Raw genomic sequence first — 21221 nt, forward strand, 5'->3', positions numbered from 1 at the left:
AGTGCAGCAGACCTCTCCTGTCTCCCCGCTGCTCCCCTCAGCAGTGTATTTCAGTACATCTGCCAGTTCTGCTCCCCACTCTATTTCTGGTGACCCCTCTCACCACCCCTGCATCTCTGGCCTGTACCCCAGCTCTTGTGTGCATAATAATGGTCATGATTGACCAGCATGTGACTGGGTTTTAGAGCAAATCAGTAGATTATACTTAATGGGAGATGTAAGTGTATTGCAATGTCTGTTAGGGCGACGCTTCTGTTACCTCTAAAGGACAATAATGCAGAATAGAAATTTACAGTGGTTGACTCTTTACAAAGATGTTATTCATGTAGAGTTTATAAAATAATTGCAGATCATCACGTAATGTGCTCTTGATTGCTACAGCCAACTATCTCCCAGGCCCCCAAGCCCCCCCCTTCTTGAAAATTCAAAAGTCATCAGGTGGTGAGACAAACCTGTCTCACCATTATTGAAACCAAAAAGCTTTTTGGTTTCAGTGAACAAAAATCATCTCCAGCATATTTTTGTGTGTAGCATGAAGCTGTTTGTATTATTTTAATAGAGAACATCTGTAAACATCTGGTAGCCACTATTTTATATAAGCATTTGCCTATCAAATTGAAGGTCAAGAAGTGTGCTCAGTTCCTCAAAAAATTAAGTGACTCTGTAGAGTTACCATAGCTGTCAGTGCCACTCCTAGGTAGAGGCCAAGAGAACTAAAAACATGTTCTCACAAAAATTTGTACAAGATGTTTGCAGCAGGAGTCATAAATAGCCCCCAGGTAGAAATTACCTAAATGTTGCACAGATTGTGGTGTAGCCTTACACTGGATTCTATTTGACACTAAGAAGTACAAATATAGGCCACAGCATGGAAGAATCTGGAAAATATCATTCAAAATGAAAGAAGTCAGGCGTAAAAAGTCACATATTGTTGGATTGCATTTTGATGAAATACCAAGGAGGGAAGTATGTTAGTGGGTGCCTGGGGCCGAGGGAACAGGGGCTGGGCCGTGACTAAAGAGTACGGAGCTGCTTTGGGGGGCGATGAAGTGTTCTAAAATCAGATCATGATGATGCTTGCAAAGTTTTGTGAATATACCAAGAACCACTGAATCGCCTACTTTCAAAGGTGACCTTTATGGCATATGAATTATATATATGTCAGTAAAGGAAAGGATAGTAAAGTAAATAGGAGAAAATGTTGTTAGTAATTGGGCTTAGGGGAAGAAACAGGACTGGTTACATTACAATCAAAGGCTGAAAGTTCTTTCAGCTTTTCTGTGTCTCAGTATTCTGACAATGAATGGCTGAGGGAGGAGCAAAAAAAATTGCAAAGACAAGTATAAGTTCTTGCTGTAACCCTGTGGCACATGTATTTTGGGGTGAATTTATTTGAGTTGGAAAGAAAATCCAATAGGTCTCGATTGACACCCAAGTTAACTGAATGTCACCACGTCCGTGGGGTTAGCCTGCTCCTGGTGGGGAGTCTGCGGATGGAGAAACCTTGTGTTGACACATATCTGATGACATAGGCTATGAGGAGAGTGCGAGGTAGATTTTGAGTTCAAGTTCACGCTTCTGGTTAAAGAAATGAGCAGATAAGAAATCAGAAAGTCAGTGCACGCACTGGTAGTAGATTATGAGCCTATGATATTAAGGACTGGCACGTAGGCCTCAGTTTCCTCCTCTGTAAAATGGGTTGATAATTGTTTCATAAAACTGTCTTATAGCAACACATGTAAAGTACTTCTCATATTTCTGGTTCACATTTTAAAAATTGTTATGTACAGATATCCAGTGCACTGATATTCCAAGGGAGAAGGGGAACTCAAAGAATTAACTGAAAGCTCATATCTTACATGAAAGGAGCATTTGTACTTCTGAAAACATCTGAATCTCCCTCCACTGCTCCCAGATTAGGCCACGGGGACCCTGACTTCTGCCCAGAGCAGTCAGAACCATCTTCCCTTCGCCATTTCTTGAGGACAAGGCTGCCATGAATTTGCCACGGCTCTTGTCTTCCGCCTCCCCCGAACCACATGGTGATGCTAGTTGAATTCACCTGCACGACACGATTCCAGGGCTCTGGGCATGCTGGGAGCTGGTTTGCTTTTATCAGAAACCAAGACCCTGGGCTGGAAATGGAGGAATCCCCATTCAAAGACAGTAATTTCACTGGACGGGAACCAGGTTTTGGGTGGTCGGTTATTGTTTTCCTGTTTAAAATTCTCCAGTGTGTTTGAGGGTTCCTACTCTGATACGTACTTTAATTTGTTAGAAAAAAAAATTTAAAGAAAATTTTGACTTTGCTGGATAACATTTTTTAGATAGCAGTACCAAAATATCATTTAAATTCTATAGTTGTTGATGTGTCTGACATATATACTTCATGGTCTTTTAGTGAATTTCTAGTGTTTTGCAGTCATCTCCAGGATTTACTTTCAGAACATTTCCATCCTCCAAGAAATCAACCCTGAGTCCATTAGCAGTCACCTCACATTACCTCCCCACCTTTATGATCCCAGCCAAAACCCTAGAAAACAACTAGTATTCTGGATAGTTCCTCTAAATAGAGTGATAGGATATGTGTCCTTTTGTGTCTGGTAGCTTTCAGTTAGCATAACATTTCCAGGGTTCACCCGTGGTTTTAGCATTGTTCACTAGATCATCCTTTTTCTTGCTGAATGTTGTTCTGTCATACGGCTACCCCAGTTTTGTTTCCACATCCACCCAACACCTGTTTGAGGTGTTCATCTTTTGAACTTTGTGAGCAACACTGCTGTGAACATTTGTAAATCTTTATGTGATTTTCAGTTCTCTTACTAGTCATACGGTAGCTCTGTGCTTCAGAATTTGATAAACTGTCACTTTTCCCATGGGTCTGCATCATTTTACATTCCTACTGGCAATGTAGGTTCTAATTGCTTTACATCCTGGCCAATACCTGTCTTTTCATTATGGTCATCCTGGTGGGTTTAAAGGAAGTATTTTATTGTGGTTTTGATTCGCTTTCCCCGATAACTAAATAGGTTGAACATCTTTTCATATACTTACTGGGGATTTGTATATCTTCTTTGAAAAAAAAAAAGTATATTTTTAGCTGCTTTACCCATTTTTGACTTGGGTTTTCTTTTTCTTACTGCATTGTAACAATTCTTTATATATTCTAGATACAAGTTCCTATTTTTTTCACTTTCTTAGTGTTATGGGTTGTGAATGAAAGTCTTTAACGTTAATGAAGTCCAGCTTCTGAATCTTATCATTGGTGTTTTTGGTATCATACCTCTGAAATCATTGCCTAATCTACTGCTTTCTTCTGAGAGTTTTATCCCTATCGTTCTATATTTAGATCTGTGATCCATTTTGAGTTAATTTGGAGAGGGGGTATCTCAATTCATTTCCATATCTGTGGCTATCCAGTTGTTTCAGCTTCATTTATTAAAAAGAATATTCTTTCCACTGTTGAATTGTCTTAGCCAGTATGACAATTTGGTGAGGAAACCCAGGGATTTTCTCCAGTACAATACAAGACAGCCAATTTCCTTTTCCCATTCAGAAAGATGTTTCTGACTTATTCCCAGGACATATCTCTATTTTCTACTTATACATTTAATATCAACTCTCCCTCTAGAAAGCTGAATTTTCTATTCCAAAAAAACTAATTAGTAATATTTCATTCTTTTTGATCAGATAAATAGGAGACTTAGAGCAAGAAGACACCATGACCTCAGAGAGTGAACAGAAGAGAATGTTTTCTCCAAGGACAATGTTGACTGTGTTATAGATGTCATCTAAGTAAATATATTTTTGTGACTCCACCTATTTCTAAATTTGAGGGTGTTTTATGGAAAGTTCTCTTTCCTTTTGAAACAGTAGAGAGTCATCCGCTAGGCGTAGTGCGCTAGATCCCAGCAGAACTGGTCTCTGGAGGCATCAGGAAAAAGCATCCGGGAAGTCTGGTCAGTGGCTGACAGGATGAAGATAAATAACAGTATTCAAAAGAGGGGTTCCTTGAACCTGTCTTTGACGGGAGTCAGTTCAATGTCCAGGTTGACATTGGGTCAGGTGAGGCAGGCCAGAGCTAGATGAAGTGAGTCACATGTCGTAAAGGCATGATGGCTCCCTGCCTGGATGCTTCCTTCCCGGCACCCTGGAGAGTGGCCACGACCACCACAGATGAAGCTGTCCATGCCCCGACTTGTTACTCTCCTGCCTTCAGCCTTCTACCTGTGATGTTAATGACAGCATTTAGAGACTAAGCATTTGTTGACACTGACAACTAACACTGCTAATAATTATGACATTGTTCTTGTTTCTTAGCAGAGTTTTTACTTGATACACACTTCTTGTTGGACTTTTGTGACATTTGGGATTGACCATAATTACAGTTATAAATAGTATTTGTAGAGTATTTGCTGTGTGAAAAGTACTTTCAGTCACATTGTTCTCTTAATCCTCAACTCCATGAGATAGGAATTAATCGCATTTTACAAATGGGGTGAAAGGCTTAGAGAGATTAAATAATTGCCATAATTACCCGGGGGGTAGGTCAATTATGGAGTTCAGCTGCAGATCGGAGTTCCCAGGCTTCCCTGCTTACCTTCTCAGAATCTTCTGGCCCATCTAGAAATCTACTTGTGCTTTACATTCTGAAGAATGGCCAAGAGCGCCAAGTATACTTTGGCAGCAGTGACTTGCAAATCAGCTTTGCTTGAATAAGCACAGTCCTGGTTTTCTTGGAGACCCTGGCCACACCCCAATCATGAATCAGTAGCACTGAACATAAGATCAATACTCAGAGGAACGGGGTCTCTTACTGGATTTACTGATCTCCTCGCCTGTGGCACACAAGTCTCTAATGTCTGAGTCCTCCAGCAGCCGAATGGAAATGTACAAGGCACTCCTTTAAGGCAGTTCTCTTTGCCCTCAGCTGTAGAACCACCCAGGACTTTGTGGACCATTCTTTACACCAGAAAGGGATCACTTTTAACTTGACCACTCACTGCAATTCAGTCAGGGAGGGACAACTGGTCAACCTCAGAGCAGTAATGCTCACCATCCATCTCCCATGAGTCTTCAGGGTCCCTGGGGGCTGTGTAATGACCACTCAAATGATGGGGAAGATACTCAGCCATAACCTGAAATCAGTGCTAGAAATGAGGTCCCCACCCCCATGACAATGGGACAGTCACGGGGCTGGAGTTACAAAAGGAATGCCAGATATTTGGGCCTGAATCCATTTGGTACATGTTCCAGACGAGATCCAGACATAAAATCTAAAAAACAATCCAGGAAAGTCGTCACCTCATCTGATCTTCCACATCAACATCTTGCTTTGCTTTGGGAAGTTTGCCCCACCACCTTCTGGTTCATTTCCCACATTCACCAGTCCCTCTGATTTATTATTGCCTCAGCATTCCACATGCAGTTGGGAGAGCTGTCCTTTGCTATCGCCAGAGCCTGCCCAACATAGTGCAGGGGTCAGGAAATAGCAGTCCACATTCCTAGGTTATTATGTTTTTAAATAAAGATCTTCTATTGAGAGTGTTGGAATTAATATTTACTTTACGATACCAAACTGAGGTGCAAAAATACCCAGGGGTCAATAGATTTGGGACAGAAGTTCTGTTCCTTTAAGACAGTTGTCTTTGCAGGGCAGTCATGAACTTGTCATGGAAAAATGTCATAACAGACCTCCGCCTCTCCATTGTCATTGCTGTCATTGTGCTAGTTATAATAATCTGGCCTGTTTTCAAGAGTGTTCATAATGTATTTGGAATTGGGTTCTCTAGTTTAGGGAGGTCGTGCAGGTGCCATTGAGAAATGATTGCAGCATCCTTTGTAGATGGTGAACTGAACAGATGAGCACAGAACATTCTGTGAATTCCAGTACTCTGAAGATTGAAGGCCAGCCATATACTTAAAAAATGGCCCAAAATTGTGCAATTCCATATGCTCAGAAGATAGTCTAGACTCTTTTTAGAGGGTTTCTCCCAGTCTTGTCTCCAAGTTTTGTTTGATTGTTTGTGTTAGACCGGGGAAAAAAAAACACAACTCTGTTCTGTTCCTGTGCTGGTGGGCACTAGAATGAGGCATTTTCAGGGGTGTGCACTATGCATGGGAATGCCCAGGAAGTGCTCCTTTGACCTTAGACTTGACGCTGATAAATTGCATGTTGATACCAATTTTCTGAATGACAGTGGAAGTTTGTCAGTATGTTTCAAATGGAGAGAAAAATCAATGAGTGGCTTTGTGTTCTGTTTTTGTTATTAACCCCAAATAAGACCATTTTAAAAAAATACTTGTGCAAAGAAAACAGTTTGTTACAGTCAGTGTGTACTGTGCTGTGCGAAGTTCATTTCCACGTACTCTCAATTCACAGATTCCAATAAAAAGCTCCAAGATGCAATAAAGGTTCTACAGTTAAATGCAGCCCCAGGGGAAGAAGCAGAAAAACCTTGTCAAAACAGAACAGATGGGTTTCTTTTTAAAGTTGGTATATATATTTTATACCAGGAGTAGGTATTTGTAAGCCATATCTCACTATAAATATGTATATATGCATATTGCTCAGCTGTTTTTGTTTTTCCTTTCAATTTTATCTTTACAACCACAGTGTCTAGCTAAAACGGAAGACTCAATTCAAGGTGCTTTCTCAGTAAAGCTCATGCTTGACAAAACCCACCTTTCGCCCTCTGCATTACCTTGGCAGCTCTTTTAAAAGTCACATTATTGGTGAAAATGGCAGTTGGACCCTTACTCATTTATCCCAGGAGTCGGTTAGTTGAGATCTGGCAAAGAACAGCATATTCTGCAAACTGTTGGTGGTTATCACCTTCCGAGAAATGTTTGGGTAATCCCCCAGGGCTGAGGATCAAGTTCCCAGGATCTCTTGGTCTGACTTGGTGATCCAGAGAGGACGTTTCCCCCCACCCTGGGGAATGTCCTTGATTATATGCTGGGATTGCTTAGTCTAGTCTGTGTGTGTGTGTGTGTGTGTGTGTGTAACTTTGAGGCTATAGACCCCTTTGGAAACTTCTTGCGAAAGGTACACACATTCGTAACAAACTTTTCCCAGTTTTAGGGTTTAAAGACATCTGTGTTAGAATCCTTTTTAGTTTATGTCTTAACAGAAAACTCCCTGGACTGTGAACAGTAGTCACCCAACTTCCATAGTCCCTGGGATGCATCGTGCACAGGCCTGGCTGCTGGTGGGTCTCCGGGGCCTGCCTGCGTTCCCTGAGGCAGACATACCCTTTCCTCAGTGGGGGTCCTGGCTGCAGCCGGACTGTGGGGTCCAACGGGTTCTCATTCTTGGCTGCAGCAGGAACGTACCTCGCCTTTTGATGGCGTGGTTTTCTCACCCGTGAGTGAAGATGACGACCATGTTTGTAGCAGGCTGGCTGTTGTGTGGGTGCATATGCAGATGTGTCCATGTGTGCGGAGTGACATGCACACCTGCATTAGGTGTGTGCGCCTTCGTTATGCACATTTACGCATAACGAAGGTGTGTGTGTGTGTGCGGATTCTCAGGTACAGCCACTGCTTTATGCCTGTATTTCTTTTTTTTTAAGATGTATTTATTCATGCATACAGAAGTGGGGTACAGGCCAGAGGCGCAGGGCTGGTGAGAGGCTTCACCAGAGACAGAGTGGGGAGCAGGACATATGCCTGTCTGTCTTTCTGCTCTATAGACAGACCAAATTGCTCTCTAAAATGTGTGTATCCGTGTATGCTCGTGAACATCGGCAGAGTCTTGAATCCCGATAACCTTGCTAGCATGTGGGGTGTCAGTTGCGATCTTCTAGTGACTGTTGCTTCTCTGACTATGAGGGAGGTGAGTATCTTTTAAATTTTTGTGTGTAGGAATTAGCCCTAACTTTGTCACTTTTTCCCATTGTCTTTAGCTTTGCTTGTGATCCCTTTTGTCACCAGACATTTTCAGCGTGTAATTTCAGCTAAATGTCTGCATTTTTATATCCTCTGTTATGATTTCTGTTGTTTAGGTTTTCTTTTAAAAATTCTTTGCTATTCTAGGGTCATGATAGCATTTCCCTGCCTTATCTTCTGGAAATTCATTGCATGCGGCGGGAAAATTACTTCATTTGTCTCCCTGTGGCTCAGCTATTGTCCCAGAGCCATTTACTAAATAGTCTGTTATTTTCGTGTGACCTAACATTTTAAGAAGAGTCAGGAAATCTGGACTATTTGGTAAACCATCATAATTTTTAATTGTCGGGGAGTGATTAAAAGTTTCACAGGCTGACCAAATGGCCCAAATAGAACATTCCTGCAGTCCATCTCCCCGGGGGGGTCACGTTTGCGGTCTGTGATGCGAAAGCCTAGTTCAACAGTACAGCTCCCCCCGCACACTGGCTGGTTCTCCGTGGGCACTCCCTGCTTGACACCGGCTAGTTGCCACTTGACCTGGGCTGAGTTTCGACCCGGTCTTGGTCTATTCATCGGGACTAGGGGAGCCTCACGGGTTGACCCTCGCCACATGTCTTAAGCGTAAAGTGAAATAATGTGAGTCCAGCGTCTGGTGCACACATGATGTGTATTTGGGAAACGTGAATGTTCCTTGCGTTCTCTTCACCATCTACCCCCTGTTCCTGCTGGCGTCTCACACAGCAGGGGCAGCGTTTTAGGCTGGAGGGAGTGGCACACAGGCATGCTTTCACTCGCCAAAGGGACTTACGGAGGACATGTTTTACCTACACTGTTCCTTGTTCAACTAGTGAGCTGCAGGTGCGGAGATGCTCGGCACAGCCCTGGACACAGGGGTGTTCAGGTGCCTCCTGCTGTGAAGACGGGCTCGTGCAGGAAAGCAACGAAGATGGGCTCTGAGCACCTCCAGGCAGAGAGGATGGTGGCCTGCGGCATCAGGGAAATCAGTGAAGAGGGGACACTCAAGTCTGGGCTTTTGAGAAGGAGCTGGATCAGGAAACGTTGAGGAAGAGGGCTCCTGAGAAGTTAAGGCAGTCCTCCAGCCTTAAGTGATGACACGGTTCTGGACTGGGGACCAGAGAGAAAGGAATAAATCCCCTAGTCTCCGAACAGCAGGAATGGCAGTACTCGATGACTGAGGAGGGTGCGAGAGGGAGGCGTTGTCCGAGTCCACACTGCGGAACCCAGAGCAGGGAAGGCTGAGGCCACGCAGACTGTGGTGTGTGTGGTGAGTGTGGGGTGCAGACTGAGTGTGGGTGACTGCAGGACAGATGGGCAGGCCAGCGCCGTGGATGCCACAGCAGAACTTAAATGGGAGCCTGGTCTGTGGGATGGGAACCGTCAACAGCACTGAGGTGACGTGGGAATGAATGTATGAGACTTTTTAAAAGCTAAGCAAGGCTGCTTCATTCTCCACCATTGCCACTTCAGTGACGGACATTCTCCCTGTCTCTGTGATCTGGGTTCATCTTAGCATCATCTAACCCGAATGTTTGTCTCCCCCAGATCCCTATGGTGAAGTCCTAACCCCAATATGATGGTGTTAGATTTGGGAGGTGGAACCTCCCAATCAGACTGGTGCCCTTCTAAAGGTTCCCCACAGAGCTCCCCAAATCCCCCCACCAGCAAGAAGATATGGTCCTGACGACAGCCCGCACCCTACCTGCGGCACCCTGACTTCAGACTTCCAGCCTCCAGGACTAAGAAGTGAATTTGTGTTGTTGATAAGCTGCTCGGTTCAGTCTCTGGTCTTTTGTCATCACAGCTCCCCCAGAGAAGACCGTTGCTTCTAGGTGGGAAAGCTCCCCCTTGTCTTTGCCAACTTGGCAGACATTTCTTTGCATAGCCTTGTATTTTATTCTTCCTGTAGAAATGCAGCTAAGAGAATGAGCGGGTGAAGCTCTTTGTCAACAAGACAATGTCAGCTCAAAGGCAGAGCCTGAGCGTCACACCACCCACCAGGACAGGGACAGTCCCCAGAGAGGGGTCTTCCATGCCTGTCGCCTCTGCCCAGAGCTGCCAGCCCCCTCTCAGCATGCCTGCCCTCCCCCACACCCCTGATGTCATGGTGCCGCATCCCCATTGTGAATGTTCCTGTCCACGAGCTCACTTCTGTTTTGTTTTCAAATAAAATGGTAGGTTTCCATCGCCCTCCCACCTTGCAGAGGCAGACTGCAGTCCGGCCCCTCGCCCTCAGAGGGAGGCCTTGTCATGGTCGGTTGACTTTAGCTCACCAGTGGTGAGTCAACATCCAAGTAACAGCTGGTCCCTCCAGGGTTCCTGCGGTTGATGGGATAAAGTGGGGCCAGGAACCTGGCCGACCCCACCCCCATTCACAGCGCGGGAGCCAGGCCCACCCTAGGGGGCCTCAAGCAAAGGCATATGGAGCAGCCCTGGGTGCCTCTGTTGACTCCCCACAGGGTCTCACTTAGATTCCACATTTTATCCCCGGGAGAGTTACTTTGCCGGGCTAAGCTTTTCGCGAGAAGTGCGGTTTCTTAATTATCCTGAGAAAGCTCCCCCTTTTCTTTGCTAACTTGGCACACATTCCTTTGCATGGCCTTGTATTTTAGTCTTCCTGTAGAAAGGCAGCTATGAGCGTGAGGGGGTGACGCCATTTGTCAGGACTGGCTCAATCTGCCTTTGTGAGGGTCCTTGGAAGAAGGGGGGGCGGTGCGGGAGAGCTCAGGTGTTTTGGGAAATCCAGGTGATGACAGACAGAAGCGCTGTGACGAGTCTACACCGCCGTCACTGCCGATATCACTTGACTCACTCAGAGCAGTGTGATGCCATCGACCTATGGCCTAAATGCTCTTAAGACAAATTTCTTTTTTCTCAGATTTCTTTGAGAAATAACTGACAACACTGAAAGATATTTATTTTTATTTTTGATTAATTCATTTGCTCTCTTACATCACTGTTCCTCCTTGTCAGTATTTGGATTTCCCTCAAGTATAATCCCTGTTGCTCTCCCGTCACCAGGGTCACTGTGCTCCTCTCTCCCGCTTTTTTAAAAATACACTTATGATATCATCCTTCCTTTTTGTACAGCGTGTGATTCCCCGTGAAACTCCCCTCCAGCTCCCCCACGCCCCTTTGCCGCAGTCCCTGTGCCCTTCCTGGCCCGCCCGGTCCATCGCCCCCTCCCCTACAGAATCTGACTTAGAGTTGCCTGATGATTCTGATTTTTACTTTATTATAGCTACATTTTCCCCCGACCCCTTATGTGGTTCCTCTACATTCCTCCTTTAAGTGAGACCATTAGACATATTTTCTTGCTTGCTTATTCAGAATTGAAGATATTTAAAGCAAAAAAAAAAAAAAATGCGCCTTGCTTCATGTGCACATTATCAAACAGTTCCCCCAACACTGAATGAATCAACACATCCATCATCTCGTACAGTAAACTTTTTTTGGGGGGGGAGGAGAGAATATTTAGGCTCCGTTTTCTTCCCAAATTTCAAAGACAGTGTGATCAACCATCATCACCCTGTTGTACAGAAGAACCTCAGACAAGGTAAATGCTCAGCCCGGAGTCTTGACCGTCTCCAGGTTGTTAAGCCAAGTAGACACCCTCTGTGTTCACCTGCTTCTGCATCTGTTATGACTTTTGAATTGTAACTGCAGAGTAACGGGCAGGTAGACGAGTCTGTGTAAAACTGAGCTCCTGGGTATATCCGGGCGGCGCCCGCCCCAGGCTGTGTCCCTGCTAGTGCCGCCTTCCTCTAGGCGACCAGGACGTGACTCAGTCTTGTCTTGCGTTTGCGCCCCATTCTAAATCCAGGCGGGCGCTTTTACAAGTCGGCATCTGTATCTGCCGCATTAAACACCCCTGAGAGTCCAGCTCCATCCATCACCCTGGCTTTGTGGCCCTTTACCGCTCCCTCAGCCTTCCCTTGGGCAACCACTAATTGGCCTTAAAGTTGAAATGTTTCGTTTGTTTTATTTAGTTTACTGGGTTGTTTGCCGTCTCTCCGAGCCACACACGCACGCACGACGGCCGGGCTGCTAGGGCCCAGCGGGGAGCTGGCTGGGGGTCCCGCCTCCCAAGTGGCAGATGCTAGAAGGCCCGCGGTGCACCAGCAGGGTGTTCAGGGCACTTGCGCAAGGGTTCAGGCGTCTCTGGGGGCAGAGTTCAGAGATTCTGCAGCCATCCGCTTGCTGCTGCCACAGGTGTGCCCTTAAAGCCACGCGAGCTGCCGTGCAGGGTGCCAGGATGTCTGAGAGACGTGGACCTGGCCTCCCGGGGAGAGGGGCCCCCCGTGACAGATGCCGGAGGGCCGATGGTGGGGGGGGGGGCAGCCAGCAGGCCTCTGTCTTTGTTGGTCACGCTCCTGTGTCTTGGCTTAGAGTCGGGCCTGCAGGGAAGTGTCCTTTGGTGACCCAGGACGATCCTTCCACCCTACACTGCTTCCTTTGACCTGCCCGTGTGCCCTTTTGCATGCTGGCCTTCTTGAAGCTATTTCCCGAGGCCTGCCCTGCTTTTGTTCAGCTTAGGATCCTGCGCCTGGCTCAGGCCCTCTTCTCCCGCCAGTCAGGAAACACTTGATGACAGATCTGTCAAAATAAGAGGTTTGCAGGGCTGTCTGGGCGAACCCCCCCCCCCACTGTGTCCTGAGGTGAACCTGCTGGTGCCCCTTTCCAAGGGTGTCCTGGCCTGTTCAGGAGCCCTGCGCCTCGTGGGGAGCTCCAAGTCATTTGAGGACCTCAAAGTCTGCGCCTGGAGCCCCTCCCATGTGGCAGCCCGCCCCCACCCAGATGGTGCCATCTCGCCGGGAGGGTGGGAGATCTGCAGACATGTCTGTGCGCTCAGCAAGTTGGCGGATATCGGAGTATCAGCCCTTATTTATTCCCTCTCCCAGCGTGTTTTGGTTTCTCAGAGTGCAGCAAACTGTTGAGATAAACTTTTTTGCTTCCAACTTGTAAATCCCGAGGGGAATTTACTCCTTCGTTTACACTCCACTCACTTAACTCACCAAAGTGTTGTCTTGCAGGAGCCACGGCTCTGAGCCGGGGACCCTCAAGTCCACGGGGGGCCTCACGTGTGAACCCCACACCAGGGCTGGCATCTCTTGCCAAAGCCGAGAGCCTGGAGGGGTTCAGGGGAGCCCAGAATGAGGGCCTGCTTGTTCTGAGCAGAGAGCATGTCCGGCCCACCTGTCGCCCCACCCCAGAGCAGCAGCTGGTATGACCCTGGAGCGGGACCGTGACAGTGAGTCAGTGCCGCAGACGCTCGGGGGGGCTGTGACTTAGCAGGAGAGCAGGTTGCGGGGGGGTGGGGGGGGATGCCTGGGGGCTTCCTCGAGGAAGGGGGCACATTCAGGCCCCCGCCCCAGACAGTCATCTCTGGGGGTGCTGTCTGCCCCCAGGCACTTCTTTTCTCTCACATGTGCTTCTGGTGTGACTCTAAAAAGGCTTTGCTTACTGCAGCGTCAGAAAGATTTACTCCCATGTTTTCTTCTAAGTGCTTTATGCTCTTAGCTCTTATAGGTTTATTTATTTATTTATTTTGCTTTTGCCGTTTTTGTTCTTGTTAGGTCTACGATCCATCTGGAGTTAATTTTTGCGTGTGATATAAAGAAAGGTATTTGACATCATCCTTTGGCATGCCACTGGCCAGTTATCCAGCACCATTGTTTGAAAAGCCTCCTCTTTGTGCCCGCTGAAAGGTCCTGTCACCCTTGTAGAAAATCGGTTGTCTGTCAGTGGGAAGAAGGTTTATTTCCGGACCCTCCTTCCTGTTCCGTTGACCTGCACGTGTGTCTTTATGCCAGCACCACACTGTTTTGTTACTCTAACTTATTAAGTTTGAAAATGGGAATGTGAGCCCTTCAGCAGTCCGGCAGGGAAGCTGTTGCCTTCCGACTTTGCTCACTTACTCTCACTTAACTGTGGGTGAGTGCTGAGTGTTTCAGCTCGTCGGTGGTCACGGGAAGTCGGGGGTAGCCACACACAGTTCTGAATGTGCAGTGGCAGCTTCTGCAGTGTTTGTCGTTAAGGAGGGATTCAGTGCTCCTTCAGCCACGTCCTCAACCTCTGTCCATGGTCTCCTGTCAAGACCTGGGCTAACTCATTTTTATTCCACCACTGTGGACCCTAGTGGCTGCTGAAGAAGAGAAGCAGGGACATTGGGGTACCTAGTGGCGGTGGAATTGCTGAGGCAAGCAGAGCCGGGAGAGGTGCTCCAGCTGTGCCCCGGGGGGTGAGGGGCAGAGAGGGGACACAGAGCCACAACGGCCAGCTCCAGTGGACCAGGGGGCCTTGGTCCACAAGCCGCACCCCTCGGGCCACCTCCTGCCCGCCACCCAGACACTTGTCGTTGACCTTTTCCCTGACTTGTCAGAAGCAGCTCCACCCCTCGGCATGTTCGGGGCTCTGCCCACTCTGAAGACTCCTTGAGGGGGTCAGTGACTTGGGGTGGACCACTGGGCGCAGAATGTGGAAGCCAATTTGCAGAGGATGGACCTGAGTTCGTTACATAACTTAGGTAGAGTTAGGGGAGGGAAGCCGCACTTGGGAGAGCTGAAATTCCCCGTTGCAATGGGTGAGGACGTCACTGTCCCTCACGGAGGCTGGGATTTCCTAGAATGCAATCAGTGCTCATCACTCCTGGAGTCCGCACTTGGGAGTTCCCCTTTGGCTAACATGTGCCTGCTACTTCATATCAGTATGTGCGGTGCTATTAAAGCAGACGTGAAACCCGCATGCCCCGGGCCACGCGAGGCAAAGCACTGGCTTCTGGCTTCAGCTCTCCTTGTACAATCAGCTCACCGTCTATCTAGTGCTGTGGTTTCTTGGTGCTTTTAATAGGTGAGTTGAATGTGGAAGAGGATCACGCTGAAGTGCAGTTTAGAGTTCAGCGTTACTGACGATGTGACTAAATAACAGATGCACGCATGAAACAAGATCCTGTAATGATCGGTGCGGTGAGGTGTGGACAGAAGCTCACAGGACCCCAGCCAGGATGTCCCCAGGAGTAATGAGGAATTACTCTCTATGGGAGAATTCGGGGTTTACAGTGACTTTATAGAATCTGCCTGTCATGAGTAACGAGAACTGGCACTAGATTATTTTTCATGTGTCACCTAATAGACTCCGAGACATTTGCTCTTAAAAAAGCTGTTCACAGATTCAGATCCGCTGCAACCACGTGTCGGAGAACACAGGGGCCCCTTGGTGAGCCTGAGTGTGCCACCCCCTGCCCTGTCCCCAGCGCTGCTCAGCCAACACGGGCTGCGTGGTGGTCCCGTGGAAATCATGAGGGTGTCGGGACCTTGCGTGGTCTGTGGGAGAAACTCAACTATTGTTTTTGCATAGGGAGAGCCCGAGAAGATCTGAGTAATGGGCAATAAGGCCAACAGCTGCAAACTGTTTACACGTGACAATTTGCTGGATGAAGCAGAGTTTATACAGTTGTGCGTTGTTTACTCCTTAAGTCTAGAAAGGATCAGATGGTCAAATAGGAATAGGAGACTTAATTGCTTACACCACACAGTCTTCTACTGGAAAAGGAAAATAATTAAACCTCCTCACCCAGGTTCTTCCCCCAAGCTGTGTTCCTACCAGAAATGAGGGGGTGGCCATGCTGAGTGGACACAGGTGGGCAGGTGGGTGGGGCCCCAAGGTTCGGCTTTTCGGATGGATTAGGTCCACTTCTCTGGGCCTCAGGGGGGCTCACCGGAACACACTCTGCCCTGCACAAGTTCTGCTTCCCTAATCTGTGCCAGGGTGCAGTAGAGACGAGAGATTTGCTGCCAGGGCACACAAACACACTCCATTATGTGCTGACAGAGAACACCCAGAGGGAGCCCAAATCCGTAGGGTCGGGGGGTGTCTGGTCTCCCACTTCTTCCATACGTCACCTTGGATCAATGAGGCATAAGCAATAACTTTAATTTTCCTAGTAAGTACATATTCATTTTATTAGGCTTAAGTAATAAAAAAGAAAAGAAAATTAGAAAGGTCTGTAATAACCCCTCCACGCAGTAGAGGTTGCTGCTGAAAATGCTGTGTCTCTCCCTCGAGGCTTTTTATCTTTAGGGTTAAAAGCTTTTGCACTGAAACAGTCTCTCCCTCCCGTGTCTCGCCAGAAACACATTAAGATTTATGAAAATCTTCTAAATCCTCCAAGATTATTCATGGTTTCTGGTCACCCAGACTTGGGTGAGGGACACCCAGGATTTGCCTGGAGGCGTGTGGGTGCTGGAGAATCTTTATTTCAGTGTGGGCCCCAATGAGTCACGTCGCTGGGGCCTGAGCCCCCATTTCCGCCCGGAACCCAGGGCCAGGCGCCGGCCAGGTCGGGGCCCCTCTGTGGAGCCCTGCTTACCCGGCAGGGCCTGCAGGTGCCAGTTGCTATGCCGCCTCCCTCTTGTTCCAGGGAACTCTGCAAACATGTGGAATTGATGTTTTTCAGTTTTCAAAACTGAGTTCTCCTCTGATTCTTTTGGGTGGAATTTTAAATGGCGGAAGGCTGACCCCTCCGAAGGTTCTGCTCGAGGCCCGAGAGGTGGTCCTTGCCAAGTGGGAGCCCCCTGTGGGAACGCGCTGGGCCACGGCCACACTGAGTGTCGCCAAACGAGTATTAAAGACGCCTGTGATCATACAAGGAACCCATACAGAAAAGGGGCGGGTCTCCCCACGTCCAACAAGCCCCCGGGGGCATCAGCAAGGTCCTTCTAGGCTGGAGCTTTTGCAGCCGGACAGTCTCCCTGCCCAGTGCTCTTTTCTAGCGGCCAGGAACCAGCCAGGAATAGCGGTGGGGCTTTGTTTTCCGCTGAAGCTCCTGGCTTAATTGCCTTTCATTCCCTGCAGCTCTTACTTTTACAACAACCTGGGATTTTCTCCAGACTTTGTTTTGTGAGTTCTAAGCATTTCCATACCGTCCCTCATAAATACATTCGGCTCCTGAGCGCTGTTATGGGGAGGGGCGGCTGGGCATTTTCTTGTATGCATTTGGCCCTGCTCAGTTTTACGACCAGGCAGTTCAGGAATGGAATAAATCATTAAAAGCACTCGACCTTAATCCACCTTGGTGGGAGGGCATTTCATGTAAATAGACTGATCTTTTGTTTTCTAGTAAAAAGGGAAAAAATCATCTGTGTCTTGGAAAAAATTAAAATGCAATTATGGCAAGGCTCGTTGCGTAACTGGTTCTCCAGCTTCCAGTGTTACCCAGTGAGAGGGGAGACTCGGGACTGGGGGGCTGAGAGTGTCTGAGACCAGGGCACGGTGTGTGTGGCAGTTAAAGTCTGCGGGATCAGGGGGCTCTCCTGGGAGGGCAGAGCCGGCACAGGGCACAGTTGGCCCTCCCAGCCTCCCTGCACTCTCCACCCCTGCCCCGCCCCTCGCCGGGCGCCTTCTCAAGCATCTGATTGTTTCTAATTGATCCATTGACCCAGGAGGCCGTAGCCTGGCCGGGAGGGCACCGCCTGGTGTGCGTCCGAGTGCGTGCATGCGTGCACATACCATCAGGGCTATGTAGGCACATTCCACCTACTCACTGCTGGACTTTCTGCAGCAACCCACAAAGCATTTTTAAACAAAACCAGAATAACGACCTTGAAGACCCCAGGAAGCCAGAGTCGTCCTTTCTGCTTGTCACTGCTGCCAGTCGTCTGCATGGCCAGCCGGGTTGTGATGGCCACGTACACAAAAAAAAAGTATCTTGAAACCAAATAACATATTTTCCCTTTTTAAAAAATTCTTCAACCTTGTGCACACTGCGTGTTTCCAAGTGAAAAATAGACACGGAGTGAGGTGCCAGGCTCCCCTGGAATCTCCTTGCAGATCAGGAGCTGGTGAGCCCCTCCTGTGGTGGGTCGGGAGCGGGGAGAACTCCGTGTGGGGCTGGGGTTTGAACTGGATGTCAACCGAGGATGTTGACTTAGGTATTTGGAATTTAATTGATTCCTGGTTCCTTTCCCACCGCCAATGCCAACTCCTTCTTTCCTGCCTCCCGTGCCTGAGACCATCAGCTCCCCAGATACCTTGTATGCTTTAGTGAAAAGGGCCCTCCCAGTGGGGCTGCTGGGTGGGGGGCTGTGTCTCTGTGGCCCACGCCTCCCACACAGGGCTGACGGGCAGAGGCTGACTGGCTGAGCCTCCATCCGCCTGGCCAGTAGACTCTGCTGGATGGCAGGGGCCTGGCCAGCAGGCCACCGTGTGCCCCACGTCCCTGCGATCTCACCGTAGGAGAGCCCTGAGCCTCTTGGGCCTGGGGCCCAAGCTGGTGCCACCGCTGGTACATACCTTTCCCCAGGTACACTCAGGCGTCAGCTACCACGGACCGTGATGGAAGATGCAGAGAATTCCAGTCCTTACTTGCGTGACTGTGCCAAGTCTCAGGGGTCCATGGACTAGCCTGTCCAGCTGGTCACTTGGCAGGGGGCACTTCTGAAACAAGCCGAAACACGCCAGAGGCTCAAGATCGAACTGTTTGTCCTGGGTACCAAGACAGCAGAAGCTAGGAGGAAGGGGGGCGGGCTCTGGAGACAGGGGCTCAGCCTGGATATGTGGCCGAGCCTCCATCCCACATTCCTCAGCATGCCAGTGTATCCGGAGCCCCACGGAGTGCACACACATCACTGCAAGGTCACCTTCCTCCTGCCAGGAGTCCCCATCCTCAGTTTCAGCCCCTTGCTCACCCTGCCCCCCCACATCTGCATCCCTCCTGGCTGCTTTGGTTGGGTTTCCTGTCTCACAGAGGGTCCTCTCCCAGTCAGGTGTGGGCAGGGAGGAGCGAGTCCCTGTGTGGGTCCATCCTCACCCATGGCTCCCAGGCCCCCTTTTCCTGCTTCCTCTCTGTCCCTGGGGGTGCTGCTCCCCTTCTCACTCCAGGGCTCCTGAAGCATTTTCCTGAACATTCTGCACCTTCCTTGGCCCCCAATCCCAGCTTACAGCCTGAGAGTATCGAGCTACCAAGGGCCAGGCCTGGGGCGGGGCGGAGGTGCCCAGGCTGCGGAACGCAAGGAGGCAAGGACGGCCTCCCGCCCGGGGGACATGCAAGAGCAGGCAGCTTCTGTGAGCAAAACTTTTTGAACTCTTCAGGCTGGGTGCCTCACTTTGCTGGCCTCACGTGGTCTCAGCGCTGGTCTCAAAGTTGACCAGTTCTGGCTTAGTGTCTCAGCACCAGCTGCCAGTCCAGACGATGTCAGGAAGGGAAGCTCCCTTTCCTCTCCGAGCCTCAGCTGATACCTCCACCCTGGGTCAGGAGGGCACATTAGACAATATGGCCAAGTTGCCAGCGCATGTCCTGGTGCCCATTCGATGCCCGAGAGAGGCCGCTGCGGCTCAGGTCAGGGCACGAGCTGCGTCCTCCCCCAGCCAGCCCGCCTTGAGCTCAGCCCCGTGGGCATCATCGTCCCGCGTGCCCTTTCTTCGATTGTGCCTAGTATTGACTGTGTGGACTTGCCCAGAGAGCTCAGGGCCGCCCCCACCCCCTGAAGAGGACATGCTTTGTGTCTCTGCTGCAGGAATCGCTTACCTGGGAGGCGTATGCAGCGCGAAGCGGAAGTGTGTGCTCGCGGAAGACAACGGGCTCAACCTGGCCTTCACCATCGCCCATGAGCTGGGCCACAAGTAAGATGGCGCCGCGCTGCCCTGCCGCCTCCCGTTCCTTCCCGAAGACACGGTTTTCCTCTAAACTGGGATTCTGTGCGCGTTAGTGCCACCCAATGCCTCGGCTCTTCGAGACTAAGAGCCGAGGTGAGCAAGCCCAGCCCCTAAGAGATGACTGCAAAGACAGATCTAGACAGTGGGAATGTGAACTGAATCTTCAGGTCTCCTCTGTTTGGCTGCAACAACATTTCAGTGTAGCTGGTTACACACCTAGCATTCCAACCCGTTTATGAGAGGGTGAATTTTTCCAGTGGTTTTCGAAGAATTCTCCGAAGCCTCCCTTCCGGGAGAGAATACCCCGGAGTGGGGGTAGTGCTGCTGGCAGGCAGGAGTGACTTCCATCCTTTCGCATTGCAACCATACTTTCCTGTTTGACATCGTGAACTTGCTGATAAGGTCACCTCAGGGTTCTGCACGCCTCAGATGGGTCATCAGTAAGGGGAGTTTGTCTGGTGACGCTAGAGCATGAAAGCGCAGGACCAAGTCCGAATTGCAGGCCTCCATTTCTCACGTGCTCCCGTCATTCAGTTATTGGGGGTCGTCACTGCAAGCCCTTCCTTCCCTCCCCTGCTCGAGTCATGACCCTCAGGCCCTCTGCTTTGGTGGCCACTACCCTGTAACACTGTCCTCACTAGCCTGTTCACGTCTCTTCTCAAAGCACACGTGAGAAAGGGAAGAGCTTTCCTTCATGGCTTCTTTGGTTCCCTTCTTTGGTTCACGGTTCCCTTCCTGGGTCCGCACAATCTTTGATTGACACCGTCACTTACATCATGGCGTCGTTCTTCATAATGCTGACTTTTTTCTCCCAGCCAGTGGCAGTCTAACTGCCTGCAGGTACAGGGTCAGTGTCTGAGTCTGAAGGTTCCACAGCTTGGCCCTGACACGCTGAAAGCTCTATCTTCAGAGGAAATAACCACACGACCTCAGAGCCCACAGCTGCAGAGGGCATCTGAGTCAGCCTCCTGGCTTTTCGGGGGAGAGAACGGAGGGCCAGAGGGCTCAGCGGAGGTCCAAGCTGGGCTCACCTCCAGGAAGTCTCAGGAGGCAGGAAGCCAGCAAGCAGTATCACTTGCCTGAGGGTCTTCTCTCCCCTTGGAGCAGTTATTTGTCTGAGACTGCTTAGGGGATTCAAAAACAAATAAATCAAGGAGGCCAAAGCTTGCAACACAAGAGGAAATTTTATATTATATTGGATCGCGCATACTTAAATGGAAATTAGTTCTTGGAGGGGGGAATCCACCCACTCATATATACTGTAAAGTTTTCTCATGCCCTGCACAGCAAGATGCCTGGGACCCTCGATCTTAACCTTCTGCAAGAGGAAAGTCTGTCTTTCCTGGGGAGGACAAGAGCATTGTTTTCCTCTAGAGTGAACCATACCTGAGGCTTTAGTTTGGGTCTTTTTTTGTTTACCTGGCCCCTTTTTTCATTTTTTTCACTCCTCCCCAGGGGAGTAGGGGATATCATGATGTGACTTCAAGAGTGGAAATAACTTTATAAATTTTCTGAGGTTTAGGAGAGATCGGCATGTTATTGACTCAGGGACTGGGGGAGCCAGAGGGAGCGGGTCTTCTCTATGTACGTTTCTTTCATCTGGATGATATTTTTAAAATATTCTGATAGCACTTTGCCCAGACTGTATTGTCTAGGCAATA

The 21221-nt window shown here is 49.1% G+C and overlaps 1 protein-coding gene across 1 annotated transcript in view; it reads left to right on the forward strand.

Moving 5' to 3' along the window:
• ADAMTS17 (ADAM metallopeptidase with thrombospondin type 1 motif, 17) overlaps positions 1 to 21221 on the forward strand; it is a 195371-nt gene that overhangs the window by 62475 nt on the left and 111675 nt on the right. The window contains exon 8 of the mRNA XM_004692959.1: positions 19422 to 19527. Within this exon, the coding sequence (XP_004693016.1) occupies positions 19422 to 19527 (106 nt within the window). The remainder of the gene's footprint in view (positions 1 to 19421; positions 19528 to 21221) is intronic.

The sequence above is a fragment of the Condylura cristata genome, unplaced genomic scaffold (genome assembly GCF_000260355.1).
Source record: "Condylura cristata isolate star-nosed mole 26May11 unplaced genomic scaffold, ConCri1.0 scaffold00035, whole genome shotgun sequence".
NCBI lineage: Eukaryota > Metazoa > Chordata > Mammalia > Eulipotyphla > Talpidae > Condylura > Condylura cristata.